Source organism: Pongo abelii, chromosome 8 (genome assembly GCF_028885655.2).
Source record: "Pongo abelii isolate AG06213 chromosome 8, NHGRI_mPonAbe1-v2.0_pri, whole genome shotgun sequence".
In the NCBI taxonomy this organism is placed as follows: domain Eukaryota; kingdom Metazoa; phylum Chordata; class Mammalia; order Primates; family Hominidae; genus Pongo; species Pongo abelii.
The window spans coordinates 58,283,375-58,302,855 of NC_071993.2; the positions used below are offsets into that span (position 1 = coordinate 58,283,375).

Sequence of the window (19,481 nt, forward strand, 5' to 3'; positions counted from 1 at the left end):
ATCTGTCTACCATGTGTTCAGCCATGAAACATACATTAAGCACCAGCTATGTGCTTTGATTGGTGCTGAGTTCTAGAGATAGTACTTAAAGAGCTCAAAGTTTGCTGAGGTAAACACATTCATGAGCTGACAACATATATAATGGAAGAGGGTACATCTAGGGTGATGTGTGGGCAGTGGGAAGGCCCGCCTATCTATGCCTGGAAAAGAGCATTGCTCAAGCCTGTTCCCATGAACTGGGATGTATTCACCCTTCCAAGTAGACATACTTGTGGGAGGACTGAGGGCTTCCTTTGGCCTTTCTGAGTCATGTCCTGCTTTTTCCTCTTTGTTCAAGACCTCTCTGCATTCATACATTTGTTGAGTACCTTAATTCATTGTGAATAGAAGTGCTGAAGTGAAAGGGAGATTCCACTGGGTTCTGGTCAGAGCCACAGATGAGCTGGTACTGTGGACTCTGCCCTGATGTGTGAGTGTGTGGATGGGTGGGGGTAGGGGTCAAAGAGACCTGGCTGGTTAAATAGCATCAGCTATGAGTGGGTGGCTGGTAGACCCATGAATGTCTTGAGAAGAGAAATCTTCCCATCATTAAGGATTCTCAGCTTCAAGTTATTCTCTTGGGAAAAAAAAAACAAACAAACCAATTCTAAGTGGCTTATATTCCTTATAACAACATCTCCATCATGGGTTTGTTTTCCAGAGGGGAGGAAGACTTATCAACACATGCAGTGGTGGGGGCTCTTGAGGGCTGGGGAGTTGACAGCAACAAAGAGTGAATTAGTCCTGCTCATTGAGGAAATGCTCCTCTAGGCCTCAAGTGGCTGAGGGCACAGTTCTGTCATGGTGTTCCCTGTGCAGTGAGGGGGTGAGCTCCCAGTGGGTGGGAAAACTTAGTTTTCCCCCTGCTGTCAAGTAAGCTCTTGTGTACTGCAGGCCCCTGAAGAGGGTCAGCCCAGGCACTGACCTTCTGCTCCCCCTCAGCTCAAGGCTCTTGCTTTAGCACACTCTTGACACCTCTGCAATATCTGGCCATCCTCCACCTACCTGTCACACCTACAGAATGCAGAGGCCCTAGGCATGCAGCCCATAATGGTCAGAGCTGGGGGACAGGACAGTGGCAGACAGGACAGAGCTCTACAGCAATGGTCTGTGCACAAGGATACCTACAGGAGAGGCAGTCAGCTCTGCCTGGATGTGACATGCTGGGAATGGCCCTTGAGGGCTGGACAGGCATGACGGGGCAGATGTTTGTGATGCCTTGCACTTCCTATTGGCTCATCTCAGACTTCAGCTTCAGTTGCTGGAGAGTTCGCGCCACCTAAGTTCTGATCTAAGGTTCTGCTTTTGGAGCACCTGGACTAAGAAACATGAGGAAGTAAATTTCAGGCAGAGAATAAAGCACAGAGGTGTTGTGGTACAGGGACATATTGAGGAGGGTGGGAGTGAGGCTGGGGGAGGAGGGGTTCTTTTTGCAGCCCAAGGAGCCTATTTGATCTTCCCAGGAGTCCTGTGAGGCTGACATGATCTCCTATTTTTATCTGGTGATTTTGTTTTTCTAAAATATTTTTAGCAGACGACTTGCTGCTTAGGCGTTCAGAGAATGGTCCCCTTGACCCACTTTGGCTGAGGGTTGTTTGTGCAACAGTTATCAGTGGGGGGCCACAAACCTGACTGAGGGTGGACACTACCGCGCCCTCACCCCCTTCCCTTCTCCTCCTCCTCTCGTTTGTGCTCCAGTGTCCCCATGGAGGGCTGGGGTGGTGTGAAGGTGACATCCGAGAACAGGGCTGTCTTTCTCCCCCATTGGGCTCCTGCTGGGCCCCTGGGAGGGTGGATGCTATCTTCCAGCTCCTCCACATCCAGATCGGGGTCTATAACCACACTCAGGAGGCTAAGCCTGGCCTGCCCACCCTGGACCCCACACATGGGTTGGGCCCCGATGCTGTAGTGTCGTTCCTCACACTTCTACCCTAGATTCTCAGTCATGGCCTTGCTCTCCAGAGCACTGAGACAGGGATGTGTCTCCTCTCCCACTCAGCTCACATCAGACAACTAAGCAGAAGGGTGGTCCTCAGATGGGCATAGTTGCAAATCCCAAATGTGTTCCCTGGGTGACAGTGACTCCACTGCAGAGCAGGCACCAGAATCCTCATCTCTTGTTACCACTGTCCTCGCTGTTACCTTATCACTCAGGCCACCATTCACCCTAGGCCTGTCCGGTGACCAGAGTGGTCTTTCTGAGGCCCGGGTCTGATCTCCAGCTTCTTGTACACTGACCCAACAATGGCCTCCTTCTCCCTACAGTCACCTCTGTTGCTATTCCTCCTTAGTAAGTCCCTAAGTCTTTGCAGGGCTCAATCCCTGCTTCTCTCTTGATCCTGCTCCCTCCGTATTGTACCCATTGACACAGTCGTCTTGAACTGCTTTCAGTTCCTTTAACCCAAGGATCCGCCAGCGGTGGCCCATAGAGGAAATCCAGTATATTGCCTGTTTTGGAAAATAATGTTTTATTGCACATGGCAGTACCCATATGTTTATATATTGTCTGTGGCTGCTTTCAAGTTATAACAGTAGGGTTGAGCAGTTGCAAAAGAGACCACTAAGCCTAAAATCTTTATGACCTGGTCCTTTACAAAAAACTCTGGTGGACTGTGCTGTACCTGGCTCTGTCTCTTGACACCTTCATGCCCTTGCAAATGCTGTGCCATCCCTTTATCTTACTAATCCTTCAATGCTGAGCTTTCTGCTTATCCTTCCCTCCATCCTCCCTTACTTGAGTGGGTAACTTACCTGTGTGCACATCTCAATCAGCTACAGATTAGGGTTCTCCTTGTTTATGTACAGATGCACATCCCACTCTAGTTCCTGAGGCAGGGCAAGGTCTTATTCCATTCAGGACTCTAGAAGCTGGCTGGGTTTTTGAAAGTACAACTAAAAGCCAAGGATCTTGGCATAGATACTGGGCACCACAGCTTAGTGTTGGCATCCTGCATTCCTCCTCCTTTCTGTGGATTTCTCCAAAGCTCTCTAGAAATGCACCTGTGGAAAGGGTTTTACTGCCTCTGTCTTTGCAGATCTCCAACCTGTATCTGTATGACAGTGTTCTGATGCTGGCCAACGCCTTTCACAGGAAGCTGGAGGACCGGAAGTGGCATAGCATGGCGAGCCTCAACTGCATACGGAAGTCCACTAAGCCGTGGAATGGTGGGAGGTCCATGCTGGATACCATCAAAAAGGTATGTGTGAGGGGGCACCCCCAACCTGGCCAAAGACAGGCCCCTTCTTATACCTTCACTGTATTCCCCTCTAGCAGCTGGCCTGAAGCTAGGCTTTGTGTGGCTGCCCCAGTAAGCCCCTCCCCATTCCTCTCTCCTTGTCACTCTTCCTGTCCCAGCATCTGCAGGCCAGGTGAGCTGTGGTCCATGAATACATACTATCATTACTGTTTTCAATTTAATGTAAGAACTTCTGAGAAGTTGAGCAACTTGCCCTTGGCTGCAAGTAGGTATGAAATGGAGGCAGCTGCTTATCCTGTGTCTGCAAGGTACCCCTCTATGCAGAACACCACTCCCCAAGAAAGGAGTGCACCTGTATGTGCGCTTGTGATGTATCTCATGTGCTGAGGAGGGATACCGAATTAGAAAGCTGGATTTGAAGTGAATTGAGTAATTTATGGATGATTTGTTAGAGTGAATTCACTTTTAGAGGCTTCAAAAGAGCATTTAGGGAAATCCATAGTGTTAGGAGTTTAGTCACAATGAATTGCATGTGGTTTCAGTAGCAGGGAACATGCTTTAGTGTAGGTGAGAATCTACTGCAGCCCAGGGCAGAGCCAGGGCCCCTTCTGGGCCACGTGTTTCTGGGACTCTGTAGGCTCACAGGGACTATGAGAGATAAATCTTGATGAGAATCTCACCCTGGGCTTGGAGAGAGAAAGGTGCTCACCATGGCTCCCTCAGCCTCCTGCTGCCTCCTTCTCCTATGGAGCCCACTGAGCCAGTAGAGAGAGGCATGGAGACCACAGCCAGTCTATGCTGGATGCTGTGCTTTGTACATATGTTCTCCTTTAGTCTTTGTGGGTTCTATGATGTGGAGCTAATTAACTTCAGGCCAAAGCTGGGAGATGGGCAATGTGCCCCAGTTGGCATAGGTGGCAAAGCCAGGATCCAAGCTCGGGACCTGGCTGTGCCCTCTAATGCACGTTTGCTGCCCTGCAACTTACCATCATGTGTCTGATATGTCTCCTGTTGACCTTTGAATTTCCTCTTGGGTCAGGCTAAGGTGAGCCCCTGGAACTGATTGCAAGGGGAGGACTAAGCTTCAAGAGGGCAGGAACAAAAGCTGCCACTGTTTAATCTCATGGCTATCATGGTGCCTGGCAAATAGCAGGGACTCTAAGCATATAGACGGTATGAATGACAGGGGCAAGCCTTAGGGATTTCTCCCATAAGCAAATGTCCTAGAAAGTACTTATCCTGCTCTGAGGGCCTAGGACCACCAGCCCGTCTTGTCTTCATTACAGCCTGTCCATGGTCTCAAGACTCTGATTGCTCCCTTCTTGGTGACCACTTCCTTGCTCCTCTTAGCCTTTGGGACTCCATCCTCTACCTTAACCAGATTTTCCAATGGGTTTTTCCCCTCTTCTGCAGGGCCACATCACTGGTCTCACTGGGGTGATGGAGTTTCGGGAGGACAGTTCGAATCCCTATGTCCAGTTTGAAATCCTTGGCACTACCTATAGTGAGACTTTTGGCAAAGACATGCGCAAGGTAAGCCTCAGGCTCCCTATTTTCCAATCTTCCTGCTATGGTGCCACTGAAGACAGCAACAGCTACAGGGTCCCTGGGCTCCCAGCAACTGTTAACTAGCACAGATATCCTCCCTCCTAGTCTCTCTCTGCTGATGCTACCATTGGGCTGGTGTTTATAGGGCGTGCTAGGGAGTAGGTGCAGAGAGGTTTCCAAACAGAAATTGCCACTAATGGAGTCTCTTTGAGTAGAGCAGGGGTACCTGGTAACAACTGGGTCCTACTGCTTGGATCAGGGGGCTGCATGGAGGACAATGTGTTTTCTCAGAGCAGTGAAATCAGCCTGACCACAGGGACAAGTGTGAATTGTGGTTGAGGCAGGAGGCAGAGGTTACAGCCTGAGTGTCCTCCAGATCCAAGAGTGAGACAAGGCCACAAACAGAAAATGGAGCTGCAAGGAGGGTGGAAATTGGAAAATGCCAGAGGCCAGCGGAAAGATAAATGAGAGACAGACGAGTTGAACAACTCCACTGAGGTTTGGCTTTTTTATTTGGTGCTGGTGCTGGTGCAGGTGGCAGCCTGGGTCTTCCCAGTGATACTTTCCCTCTTCTTCCACCTCTTATGGGTGATCGATAACAGTTTTTCAGGACTGTGGATAGTGGAGAGTGGCCTTTTATCCAGGGTGGGGATCCCCAAAGTTAAGTGGACCCATGACACCAAGAGTCTAACAGGGCTAGGACAAAGAGGCCAACATGGCAAGTAAGGGCTTGGAACAATTATCCAAGTGAAGGACCTTGGATGTGGTCACTGTGAGCCAATGTGGAGCTGATGGTGGGTATCCTGGTGTGGTCACTGGCTGGCTGTCCTGAGCCTGCCCAACTCCACTGGCTTGAATGCACTTCTAGAAATAGCCTGTACAGGAGAGGCCAGAGATGGGACTACTCATGGTGTAGATGGGCCACAGTGGCTTGGTCTTTTCCGGAAATAATGAAAGCATTGTCTGATTGGCATGTACTCAGGCACAGCCTCATGTATTCACAGACATGCTGACACACACACACACACGTACACACTTCACACACTTCAAAGGAAGATGTCTCTACTAATGATGGTGCCTAGAGCATGAAGGACAGTCCTTGCAAGTAATGAACTCTCAGCAGGGGCTGGATAAGCCCTCAGCAAAGAGCCCTCTAGCCTGATGTCAGCATTGGCTAGGAGCAGTGGAAGGAGAGGCAAGGGCTAACTGATGTTGGGGTACTGAGAATCTGGGTGGGGGAATTCTTTGGTTTTGCTTCTGAGGGCCAGGGTAGAAAGATGCATGTGTGGACTGGTGGAGGGTGTGAGAGCTGAGGAACAGGGAGGGAGCAGTGTAGAGCTCATCAGTGACAGATGGGGCAGAAGACAAGCTCCCCAGGGAGAGACTGGGATGGCCTGGGTCCATGTGTGATGGGGGGGGGGGCGGCGGGGGATTTTTAGCCCACTCTGATGGAGGAGAGAGTCATGGATTGGTCATATAAATAATTGAAGTTTCAATAATTTGTTGTGACACAATATCTGACATACATGGCTTGATGGCATTTTGGAGCTCAGAGGTTTGTTGGTGGCATCCTAGAGGGAGTCGGCTAGCAACTATTCTGTGACTTCCCATGTAGGGCCAGGGTGTGACCTGCGATGTCCAGGAAGCCAGGGCTGGCCTGTGATGTCTGTTAGGAATGCCCAAAGCTGTGAGACTTGGTGAGGGGATGGGGATGGGTGGTCAGCATTGGTCTGGGTCATGACCACAAGAGATATGGGCTTGCATTGGGACTCCCACCAGGTAAGGAGGGCTCTTTCAGTCACTCTGGTGTGAAAAAGCTTGCCAAGTATAGCTGGCTGCCGAATAACTGTTCACGTCGACCACGGTCCTGGCACTTGCCTTCATCCCCAAGTCTTATTTTGAAGTTAGGTCCTGCCTGCCAGCTCCTTCCGTCCTTTGGTGGGAATGCCGGCTGTGGAGGTCCCCGCCTTGTCTCAAGCAGCTGACCCTCCAGTCCTGTGCCTGGCGCCAGGCTGGCCACCTCAGGTGCCTGAGAGAGGGGGAGGCACTATGTCCTCCACTTCCTATTTCAGGTGTCTGGGGCTTCCACGTTGCCAAGGCGACGCACCTCAAAAACCCTGAAGCCGATGGGAGCTGGAATCTCTCAATATAAGGAGCTTTGAGCAGGAGGCCTGAATGTAATTGAGTTGGAAGGGAAGCTGATTTTCAAGTGGGCTTTATTTTAAAATGTATCTTTTTGTCATTTTAAAATCTGCCCTTAATAACTGCATATCCTAGTTGTTATCTGTCTGCCTAGCAGCTTATTGCTGCTAAGGGGAAGTTATCTGGAAAGCAGGGAGTGGGATTTACTGTAGCAAATGTTTGTGATTCAGGCCTAGGGTGCATTAAAGCAAGTCCAGGGGGTTTCAGATGAACCAAGGAGAAGGGATTAGGACCATATCATGGGGGTAGGGCAGCATTTGAAGGCAGAGCTGAGTGGTGGTTTCGGATGGGAGACGGGGCTGTGAAGGGTGGGGCTGGGAAATCGGGGTAACTTAAAAGTAAAGGACATTCACATAAGGGAGAAAAAAATTGAGGATGGGTGGCAAATTTGAGGGTAGGGTCCTGAGCTACACCAAAACAGTGCCAAGATCAGTCATCTAAGGAGTGCCCAAGGTCAGAGTCCAAGGGGTCGCAGCTCTCTTGGCCATGCAAGGTACACAGCTGCTAGAGGAGCCGACTGGGCAGACTCCTAGATCCTGTGATGCTGGGCAGGGGCAGCATTCCCTGCAAAGGTTATATATGTCATATATGAACAAAACCAGACACAGACTAAGCAGTTTCTTTAAGACTTAAACCAAGAGGAATCATTTAAATTAAGGAGCAAGATATTTTCTTAAATACCCTGGAGGGAAATCTCAGGGACGGTGAGTCACCCAGACATTTTAGATTAAGTGGCATCAAGAGACTGTAGATTACTCAGCCCCTTCACTGGAGGTAAGGAGTGGGTGATCGCCTTTCACTGCAGGGTGCTGGACAAATACTAATTCAATTATCTCATCCAGGAAGTGCTGAGCTTTGTATGGAAAAATCAAAGGTCTATGTCATCAGCTTGCTGTGTAACTACAAGCAAAATATTAATTGTCTGTTTTGTACTTTGAGCTGTCTGGCATGGGTCTGCCACCAGGGGAAAGGTTTTCTGGAAACTCGTCCAGCTCTCACAGGCATTGGCCTGACATTTGTCTTGGGGGTGGGGGGTGGTATATGCTTCTTCTATCCTATTGGAGGCATGTTTTTTTCAGGGCTCAGAACTGTAACAGGACCTCCACAAATTTCTACTTGGCTTTGTTTCTCTTTGTTCAGACAGGAATCTCCAAAAGAGGATTCCATGAACGTGTCCATGTAAATGTCCTTAGCTCTGACAGATTGAGCTCTGACAGATCTGTCAGGGCCACCTGTAGTTAAGTTTCCAAAGGTGGGGTGTGTGGGAAGCTGCTGGGTATAGGGAGCGGGCAGGAACTGTTAAGCATCCACAGTATCCAAAGGTGCATTGTACGTATGTTGTCTCATTGACCTGGGCCTTTGCTTTGCTCCTGGCTCTACCTCTCCTGAGTTTTTGCACAACTTCCCTTTTCTGAACCTTTGTTTCTTCAGAGGAAAGTTACAGGTAATATGAGCCTGCTTGTTTGTTGGATGGAGGGGTCAGTCAGTGTAATGACACTGTGCAGCACTTGGCAGTGAGAGCGTGCTCATATGGCACAGGGCATCAGCTTTGGGCAAATGGGACTGTGTGTTTTCTCTGAGCATATCTATCTCAGACTCCACAAGAGCAGAGAGGCACAGGAAGGCCTAAAACACAGCCTCCAGCCTGACAGTGCCCTAGACTATAGCTCCAAAGCCAAGGTCAGAGATGGGAGGCTCCCTCTTGCAGCCTTGAGCTGGTGCAGCTGGGATCACTCAGCCCTGTGTGGCAGGGCAGTGCCAAACTCCCCTTCCATGCCTGGCAGCAGATGTCCACTCCATATAAAGACCAAGGGCTGAGAGGAATCTGTGGAACTTCACCTCTGATAAGATTTTATTTTCAGGGCTGTTTTGGTGTTGGTGTAACCATTGCAAGAAGAAAAACATGGTTGTCTTTTTTTTCCTCCACAAGCATGACTTGCCCGGATAGGAACACTAGTTATAGCCCAGAGGAAACATTTCTCCATGACCTGATTGCTGAAGCTGTTCGCCTTTCTCCATCCTAATGGCACTGGTGTAGGGAACTCATTCTCTTCCACTGGGTCCCTTGTGCAGGAAAACCCTGGGAGAATTGGCAACTGCTGGCAGGCCCTTTGAACTTCATTTTCCGTGGGTGGCATCCACCCGATTCAGTGGCTCAGTGGAGGGCAGCGGCTGTCCTTGGGCAGGAGGGTGGGGGAGGTAGGCAGGAGCATCTGGACAGCTTGTGGCTTTGTTTTATGCCTTGCATCCTGGATGAGGGAGACCCTGATGTGGTGTGAGACAACACGGCTGTTTTCTTCTCCTTTCTAGAATGAAGTTAGGACCAAGAGAGGCTGAAAGAGTATTTTGTCCAGGGGGTCAAGCTTTACTCTGGCCCTACAAAGTCTGGTCAAGCAGGATCTTGCTGGGACCCAAATGTATTAAACAGTCATAGAAGCACATGTGCTGGTTGCAATAGGTGGGGAATTGGGGTCTGCACAGCTAAGTTTGGGAAACAGAGGCCCAGAGACTGGGGAGATGCATAGCACCAGCAAGCATGATGCTGTGCTGGGCTTGGAAGGCAGATTTCCTGGGAGTGAGGGGGCTTGGCAGAGGACCCAGAACATCATTTCTGAACTTGAGGTGATGCAGTTCTGTGACTCCCTGTCTCCCCTTCAGCTCACTTTCTGCTCCAACCTTCCCCAGCCAGCATTAGGGCATCACAGTCCCTTCCTGTTGGCTGGGAGCCTGCTGAATTGAAATTTCCACCACTGCCCTTGGCTCAGCCTCCCTGTTCCAGCGATTTCCCAGGGAAATGGAAGGGCCTCATTCTCCTTTACTAGTTTAAGACGCTTCTTCTAACTTCTCTGTCAATTCTGATTCTTCATAAAAGCTGGCTTTGGATGGGAATCAAATGCTCCCCTTGATGTTGCGTCCCTGGGAGAGCCTTGTGTCTGCTGATAATTCACTGAGTACTAACTGCTCTTTGTGCAGGGATTGCCACGCCATAGGACCCCAGTCCTCCCTGAGCTTGAAAGTGCATCATTAACATTCTCATGCAGATCTGCTACGCAGTGTTACAACTTGCCCCAAATTCTCGGGTTCAGAAGTTGTACGAGGTGAAGCCAGGTTGAAAAGGCTAACTCATAATGAAGTAGAAGCTGCCTTTACCTGGTGGCTCCAGCAGTTGGTGCTAGGAGCCTGGGAAGTGGGCACAGCAGTGAGGAGGGGGATATGGGTGGAGGTGGGACTGGGAGGATCTAGTCTGAGGACTGTGCAGTGTCTCTATTAAGCTGCTCCCATAGAGACTTCTGGCTGTGCACAGTGAGTCGCAGAAGAGAAATAAACTGGAGTCTCTTCATGGATTAACATTCTTCCAGTGTATTTTCAAAGTAAAATGTCAACCGTTCTGAACCCTTGTGCAGAACTATTTTTGACAGAGCCAAAAACTGAAACAAACACTGCTGCTTCATCCCAGTAAAGGAATAAGGAAAAGATACAATCAAGTATTTCATTTTAGGTAGTGTTTTATCAATACATACTCATTAAGAGTAGAATGTTCAGAAAACACAGATAAATGAAAAGAAGAACATAAAAGTCAGCTACAATGTTTAAACCAAGAATTAAATACTGTTAATGTTTCTGTTGTATTTTCTTGTTTTTTTTCTCCCTCCGTACATAGAGATCATGATATGTATATTTATCAAGTTGCTCTTTATTGTAATACATTTTATATCCTGACCTTCCTACTAAATGTTATATTGGGAATATCTCCTCATTTCTTTAACTATGCTTCACAACTATTATTTTTTCAGTGGAAATACATTACTCAACTTACAGGCAGCCATCATTTATTTCATCTTCCTATCTGATGAATATTTAGGTATTTTCACCACATTATTATAGAATAGTGTTGTCATGAACAGCTAAAATACATACAATCTTAATTATATCTATATTTATTTCCATACTATATTTTTTAAGAAGTAGAATTACCAGAACAAGAATAATAATTCTTTTAGGCTCCTAATGTACATGATACATATTTTCAAATTGATTATAGAAAGGCCTAATAACTTTCACATCCATGAGTAGTATATAAAGTCTATGTTATATCACATGCTAAAAAATATGGTTGATATATATTAAACATTTTTGCTAGTTTGGTAGCAAGATGAAAAAGCGATATACTAAATTTGCATTTCTTGTGAGACTGTACATTTTAAAGTATAATTATTGGTCATTTGTATTTCACATTTTTGTAAATTATACCTCAGGTTCTTTGCACATTGTAAACTTATATAACCTCACTTTCAGAAAGGAATTAATAGTTGTTTGTGTTCAATATTTTGTTCCAATAAATAGTTTGCCTTTGAATTTAAAACTATTTTCACATACAGACATTAGAAAATGTATGTGGTCAAATAATTAGATTATTCATTTGCATTTTTTTTATATTTGTGTTTTTTAGAAACTTACACCCAATTCACAAAGTAGATACTGTTTACTCATACTTTCTTCCAGTTATTTTTGTGGCTTGATTTTTTTTCAACAAAATCTACCATCTAACTGGGATGGATTTGGGATAAATTGTGACATGATGGCCTAGCTTTTGCATTTTTTCACTAAATGGTTTCTGCTACCATTTATACAGCAGACCTTCATTTCCCTGTTGACTTGAATATCACCTTTTATTATAAGCTATATAAATTTGCGTATCTCCTCATTGATTTTTAGAAATTATTAATCATTTTTCTTATTTCTCTGAGCTTTAATTTAATTCACATTGGTACATTTTCAGAATGTGGTGGCTTCAGGTAACAGAATGTCCACCTTAAGTGGATTAAACAGTAAGGAAGACTTACTGTTTCACATTAAAGAGGACTGCAACTAGGAAGGCTTCAGGGTTGGCCAATTCAGACACTCACTGCTGAGCCCAAAGGCCCAGGTCTTTTTCATATCTCAACTTGGCTGCTCTCAGGGCATAGTCTTAATTTTTCTCATAATTTCAGAATGACCATGGCAGTTCAAACTGTCATACCCAGAAAGATAGCAGTAAGTAGAAGAAGAGTACTCTTTTTCTGTGTGTCTCCATTCTGTAAATGAAGAGCCTTTTCCTAGAAATTGGTCCTGGCTTATTGTGTTATTTTATATCATTTTTTTTTTTGTTATAGCAGGTGAGGGTTTCCTGCTAGATGCATAGGTAACATTGGCAGAATTTCTCTCTCAGATGCTTGTGTTCAGCTTGTGTTAGGCTTGTGCTCTTTTCATAACATGGGAAAGAAATTGCTCATTCTTTTGTACTTGCATAGGCAGAGCTCTTGAACGCTGGAAAGAATTTGACTGTACAATTTTCTGGGCTAGCTGCTGGTTTTGGAGATACTACTTTTGTATCTTGGAAACTTTCTTTCCTGGTTTCTACATTTCATTTAATCATTTTAGCAATCTGCTTCACTGAAAGTCTTGCAGTTCACTGGAATTTTCAAATTCATTACTTACAGCTCTATATAGTACTTGTAAACAATTTAAAAAATACTGAGCTGTTGACATATCTCCCTCTTCATTCCTATTATTACATATTTGTGTTGTCTTGCTTTATTTTTTGATTAGACTTGACAGCAGTTTTTTCTATTGATTTTTTTCAAAGAACTAGGTCTAATTTGTTTAATCATGTTTTGTATTTTTTTCTGTCTGCCTGCTGCATAATAATTAGTTTTATTCTTATTTATGTATTACTTTTTGAGACACAGTCTCACTCTGTTGCCCAGGCTGGAGTGCAGTGGCACAATCATGGCTCACTGCAACCTCCGCCTCCTGTGTTCAAGTGATTCTTGTGCGTCAGGCCCACGAGTAGCTGGGACTATAGGCACATGCCACTATGCCTGGCTGATTTTAGTAGAGATGGAGTTTCACCATCCTGGTGATGCTGATTTCAAACTCCTAGCCTCAAGTGATCTGCCCCCTCAGTCTCCCAAAGTACTGGGATTATAGGTGTGAGCTACTGCACCTGGCCAATTTTATTGCTATTTTAAAAAACTTTTTATATGAGGTGGTAGATAATTTATTTTTATTCTTTCTTGTTTTGGAATGCCTTGTTTTATTCTGAATATAGTTGTGACTGAATTCTTAGTGGTTTTACTAATATAAACTGAAGTGTAACCCTTATACAGAAAAATGTCTAAATCTTACATGAATCACAGTGATTTTTCAAAAGTGAACATGTACATACAGACAACACTCACATCAAGGACCATCACCAGCACCCTCAGAGCTCTCCCCTGTGCACCCCTTTAGTCACCACACCCACCAGATGGAACCAGTCTTGATATCTAATGCCCTTAATTAGGTTTTTCCTGTTTTTAACTTGATATCAGTGATATCAAATGTTCCATACTCTCCCATTTTGTAGGTTGCCTGTTCACTCTGACGGTAGTTTCTTTTGCTATGCAGAAACTCTTTAGTTTAATTAGATCCCATTTGTCAATTTTGGCTTTTGTTGCCATTGCTTTTGGTGTTTTAGACATGAAGTCCTTGCCCATGCCTATGTCCTGAATGGTAATGCCTAGGTTTTCTTCTAGGGTTTTTATGGTTTTAGGTCTAACATTTAAGTCTTTAATCCATCTTGAATTAATTTTTGTATAAGGTGTAAGGAAGGGATTCAGTTTCAGCTTTCTACATATGGCTAGCCAGTTTTCCCAGCACCATTTATTAAATAGGGAATCCTTTCCCCATTGCTTGTTTTTCTCAGGTTTGTCAAAGATCAGATAGTTGTAGATATGCGGCGTTATGTAACTAACCTGTACATTGTGCACATGTACCCTAAAACTTAAAGTATAATAATAATAATAATAAAAATATTCCATAGTCTTTTGTATCTTACTTCTTTTGCTCACCATTATGTTAGTAAGATTCATTATTATTATTGTATGTAGTTTTAGATAATTCATTATTGGGTTTTACAAGGAAAGTTTTATTATCATACAGGTATAGAGAGGCCAACAAATCAGGGGACGACTGCCATTGAAAAGATAGGTTGTTACAGTTCCCCAGAGGGGCATGCGAAGCACACTAGACAGGGCCACAGGATCAGTCAGGAGGTGGAGGAAAACATGAGCAAGCTTCATACTTATTTTTCAAGACAGACTTGGTGATTCTTGACTCTTTGTATTTTCTTATACATTTTAAAATTAGATTTTTATTTTCCACAAAAAAATTTGGGATTTTGACTGAGATTGCCTTCACTCTTCATCAATTTGGGGAGTGTTAATGTCTTACCAATATCGAGTAACCTAATTCATGAATATAGTATATCCCTCAATTTATTTATGGCTTCTTCAATTTCTCTCAGTAAAGTTTTGTAGTTTTCACTGTAGAGATTTGAATAATATTTGTTTGATTTATTCCTGGATATTGATTTATGATTATATGTAGTAAATTTCAAATTTATTTTTCTACTTGTTACTGTGTGTATCTAGAAATAGAATTGGGTTTGTATATCAAACTTATTTCTAGTGAACTAACTGTATTTGCTAGTTTACCTTTAGATTATTTTAGATTTTCTGTATACACAATCATGTCATCTATGACTAATAAAACTTCTGTATTTGCATTTCTAATTTTTTTTTTATTTCTTTCTCCTGTCTTGCTGCATTAGTTAGGGTCTTTAGTTCAAGTTAAATAGATGTAATAACAGTGGACATCTTTATTTTGTTCTTGATATCAGAAGATAATTTATAATAATTTATTCTTTAATATGTTTACTACATAATTTTGTTTGATGTTCTTTTTTCAGATTAAGAAAATTCCCTTGAATTCCTAGTCTACTAATAGTGTTATCAAGAATGAGTGTTACATTTATTTAAAGGCTATTTTGCATCTATCAAGATAATTATATAATTTTTATTCTTGCTCTTTCCTGTTAACATGATAAATTATGTTGATATATTCCGTTTTGTTGGTGCTCATTTCTCTTTATTGCACCAATACCATACCATGCTGTTATTATTATTTTATAGTATATTCCAATATTTGCTAAGTTTGATACCATCTAATTTCTCTTCCTTTTCAGAATATTTTATAATTAAATTTTTATTTTGAGTTGGTATAGATTTACATGCAGTTTTAATAAATAGTATAGAGAGATCCAGCATACCCTTTATTCAGTTTCCCCAATGGTAATATCTTGCGATACTGTTATGCAATAACACAATAAGGATACTGACATTGATACAACCTATGGATCTCATTCAGATCCACATTTTCCCAGTTTCATTTGTGTGTGTGTGTGTGTGTGTGTGTGTGTGTGTATTTAGTTGTATTCAGTATTTTCCTGTCTGAGCTGATATATCCCTTACCACATCCAACACACAGAATAGTTTTGTTACCAAGAAGATTCCTTCCCCATTTGCTCTTTTATGACCACATGGACCTAACTCATACCTCCCTGCCCTTCTTGTTCCTACCTCCTGATAACCATAATATTTTTTATTCTCCATTTCTAAAATTTTGTCATTTAAAAAATGTTATATATGTTGAATCTTACAGTATTGTAATTTTTATTGGCCTTTTCTAACTCTAGAAAAAAATGGCATAATTTTCTAGAGGTTCCATCAAAATTGTTGCATGTGTCAAGAGTTTCTCCCTTTTATTGTTGAGTATTATTTCAAAGAATGGATGCCTCACTATTTGTTTAACCATTCACCCACTGAAGAACACTGAATTATTTGCAGTTAGGGCAATTATGAATAAAGCCACTATGAGCATTTGTGTACAGGTTTTCTGGGATAAATGCCCAAGGGTGCAATTGCTGTGTCATATGGTAATTACATATGTAGTGTTAAAAAAATTACACCCAAACTGTTTTCCAGAGTAGCTGTACCATTTTATACTTCAGCCATGAAATGCATAAGAAAATGCCTCTTCAACCTCACCTGCATTTTGTGATATCACTATTTTTTATTTAATAATTGCACAGAGATATCTTACTGTGGCTTTACTTTGCACTTCACTGATGGTCGATAGTGTTGAAATTTTTTTATGTGCATATTTGCCTATTTGCCATCTGGATCTCCTCTTTAGTGAAATGTCTGTCCAAGTGTTTTGCCTGTTTTTCTAAGACGATTGCTTATATTGTACTGTTGAGTTTTGAGAATTCTTTATATATTCTAGATACTAGTCTTTTATTGGATATATAGTTTGCAATCATTTTATTGCAATTTGTAATTGGCTTTTCCTTTTCTGTTGAGGATTTTTTGCAAAGCTAAAGTTTTACATTTTAGTGAGGCTAAGTGTATCAATTTTTCCTTTTATATATCATGATTTTGGTGTCAAGTCTAAGAATTCTTTGCCTATCCCTATATTCCAAAGATTTTTTCCTATTTTTTTAAAGTTTGATATTTTCATATTTTATATTTAAGTCTATAATCCATTTTGAATTAAGTATTTTAGACATTGTGAAGTTTAGGTTGAAGTTCATTTTTTTTTTTTTGCCTATAGGTATCCAATTGCCTCATCTCCATTTGTTTAAAAGACAGTCCATCCTCCATTGAATTGCTTTTGGACCTTTGCCATAAATCATTTTGGCATATTTGTGTGGGTCTATTTCTGGGTTCTCTAGTCTATCCCATTGATCAATGTGCCTATCTTTATGACCCTGTCTTGATTACCAAAACATTTTACACATTGTTGGGTTGTATTTGCTAAGACATTATGGGGGATATTGCTATTCTGAGTTCATGAGAATATTGAGGTGTAGGGTTTTTTTTTTTGTTTTTGTTTTTTTGCTGTTGTACTATCATTATCTGCTTTAGGCATCAGGGTAGTATTAGCCTCATAAAATATGTGGGAAAACACTTGTTTTTCATCTTTTGGAAGAGATTGTGTAGAATTTGGTTTTAATTCTTTAAATGTTTGATATAATACTCCAGTAAAATCATTATAGCCTGGGGATTTCTTTTACAGGAGCTCTTAAATTACAAATTAAATTTATCTAACAGTTATTGGGATTTTCAGATTATCTATTTCATCATGGTTGACTTCTGGTAGTTTGTCGGAAATAATTGGTCATTTCTTCTAACTTGTCAAATTTATGAGTGTAATGTTGTTTGTATTTTCTTTTATTGTTTAAATGGCTACAGCATCTGTAATAGTATCTCTTGTGTTATTCCTGACATTCGTGATTTGTCTTTTCTTTATTATTATTTTTGTTGGTCTTGTTAGAGGTTTATCAATTTTATTGATTTTTTAAAATTTTTATTTTAAGTTCAGGGATACATGTTCAGGTTTGTTACATATGTAAATGTGTGTCATGGGGGTTTGTTGTACAGATTATCTCATCACCCAGGTATTAAGCCTAGTACCCATTAGATATTTTTCTGCTCTTCTCCCTCATCCCATCCTCCACTCTCCAATAGGCCCCAGTGTGTGTTTCCCTCTATGTGTCCACGTGTTATCATTTCGCTGCCGCTTATAAGTGAGAACATACAGTATTTGATTTTCTGTTTCTATTCTGCTAAGGATAATGGCCTCCAGCTCCAACCATGTCCTTGCAAAGGACATGATCTTGTTCTTTTTTGTGGCTGCATAGTATTCTAGGGTATATATGTACCACATTTTCTTTATTCAGTCTAGCATTGATGGGCATTTAGGTTAATTCTATGTCTTTGATATTGTGAATTGTGCTCTAGTGAACATACACATGCATGTGTTTTTACAATGGAACAATTTATACTCTTGGGGTATATACCCACTAATGGGATTACTGGGTTGAATAGTATGTCTTTCTTTAGGTCTTTGAGGAATTGCTACACTGTCTTCCACAACGGTTGAACTAATTTACACTCCCACTAACAGTATATAAGTGTTCCCTTTTCTCCACAACCTTGCCATCATCTGTTATTTTTGACTTTTTCATAATAGCCATTTTGATTGGTGTGAGATGGTATCTCATTGTGCTTTTAATTTGCATTTCTTTAGTGATCAGTAATGTTGAGCTTTTTTTCATATTATTTTTGGCTACCTGTATGTCTTCTTTTGAAAAACATCTGTTCATGTTCTTTGCCCATTTTTTAATGTTTTCTTTTTGATAAATTTGTTTAAGTTCCTTATAGATACTAAATATTAGACCTTTTTGAGATGCATAGTTTGCAAAAATTTTATCTCATTCTGTAGGTTGTCAGTTTACCCTATTGGTAGTTTCTTTTGCTTTGCAGAAGCTCTTTAGTTTAATTAGATCCCATTTGTCAATATTTGCTTTTGTTGCAATTGCTTTTGGCCTCTTTGTCATAAAATCTTTGTTCATACCTATGTCCTGAATGATATTGCCTAGGTTGTCTTAGAGAGTTTTTGTAGTTTTGGGCTTTACATATAAATTTTTAATCCATATTGAGTTAATTTTTGTATATGGTGAAAGGAAGGGGTCCAGTTTCTATCTGCATATGGCTAGCCGGTTATTCAAGGGCCATTTATTGAATAGGGAATTTTCCCTATCGCTTGTTTTTGTCAGGTTTGTTGAAGATCAGGTAGTTGTATGTGTGTGGACTTATTTATGCGTTCCCTTTTCTGTTCTTTTGGTATAGATGTCTGTTTTTGTACCAGTACCATGCTGATTTGGTTACTGTAGCCGTAGAGTATGGTTTGAAGTAGGGTACCCTGATGCCTCCAGCTTTGTTCTTTTTGCTTAGGATTGCCTTGGCTATTCAGGCTGTTTTTTGGTTCCATATGAATTTTAAAATGTTTTTTTCTAGTTCTGTGAAGAATCTCAATGGTAGATTAATAGGAATAACACTGAATCTATAAATTGCTTTGGGCAATATGGCCATTTTAACAATATTGATTCTTTCTATCCATGAGCATGAATTTTTTTTCATTTGTTAATGTCATCTCTGATTTCTGTGAGCAGTGTTTTGTAGTTCTCTTTGTAGAGATCTTTCACTTCCTTGGTTAGCTGTATTCCTTGGTATTTTATTCTTTTTGTGGCAATCGTGCGTGGGAGTATGTTCCTGATTTTGCTCTCTGCCTTACTGTGGTTGATGTATAGGAATGCTAGTGATTTTTGCACATTGATTTTTGTACCCTAAGACTTTGCTGAAGTTCTTTGTCAGTTTAAGAAACTTTTGATCAGAGTCTATGTGGTTTTCTAAATATAGGATCATATCATCTGCAGACAGGGATAGTTTGACTTCTTCTCCTCCTATTTGGATGCACTTTATTTCTTTCTCTTGTCTGATTGCCTTGGCCAGCAATTCCAATACTATGTTGAATAGAAGTGGTGAGAGAGGGCATCCTTGTCTTGTGCCAGTTTTCAAGGGGAATGCTTCCAGCCTTTGCCTATTCAGTAGGATGATGGCTGTGGGTTTTTTATATTTGGCTCTTATTATTTTGAGGTTCAAGGATATTGGTCTCAAATTTCCTTATTTGGTTGTATCTCTGCCAGGTTTTGGTATCAAGATGATGCTGGCCTCATAGAATGAGATAGGGAGGAGTCCCTTCTCCTCAATTTTTTAGAACAGTTTCAGT

General features: G+C 42.0%; 1 protein-coding gene across 3 annotated transcripts in view; it reads left to right on the forward strand.

Moving 5' to 3' along the window:
* The window catches only part of GRID1 (glutamate ionotropic receptor delta type subunit 1), a 793,647-nt gene that overhangs the window by 507,613 nt on the left and 266,553 nt on the right, over positions 1-19,481 (forward strand). For all 3 annotated transcript variants that reach the window (XM_024253748.3, XM_054522339.2, XM_063727589.1), the window contains 2 exons: positions 3,075-3,236; positions 4,650-4,769. In XM_024253748.3, the coding sequence (XP_024109516.1) occupies positions 3,075-3,236; positions 4,650-4,769 (282 nt within the window). The remainder of the gene's footprint in view (positions 1-3,074; positions 3,237-4,649; positions 4,770-19,481) is intronic.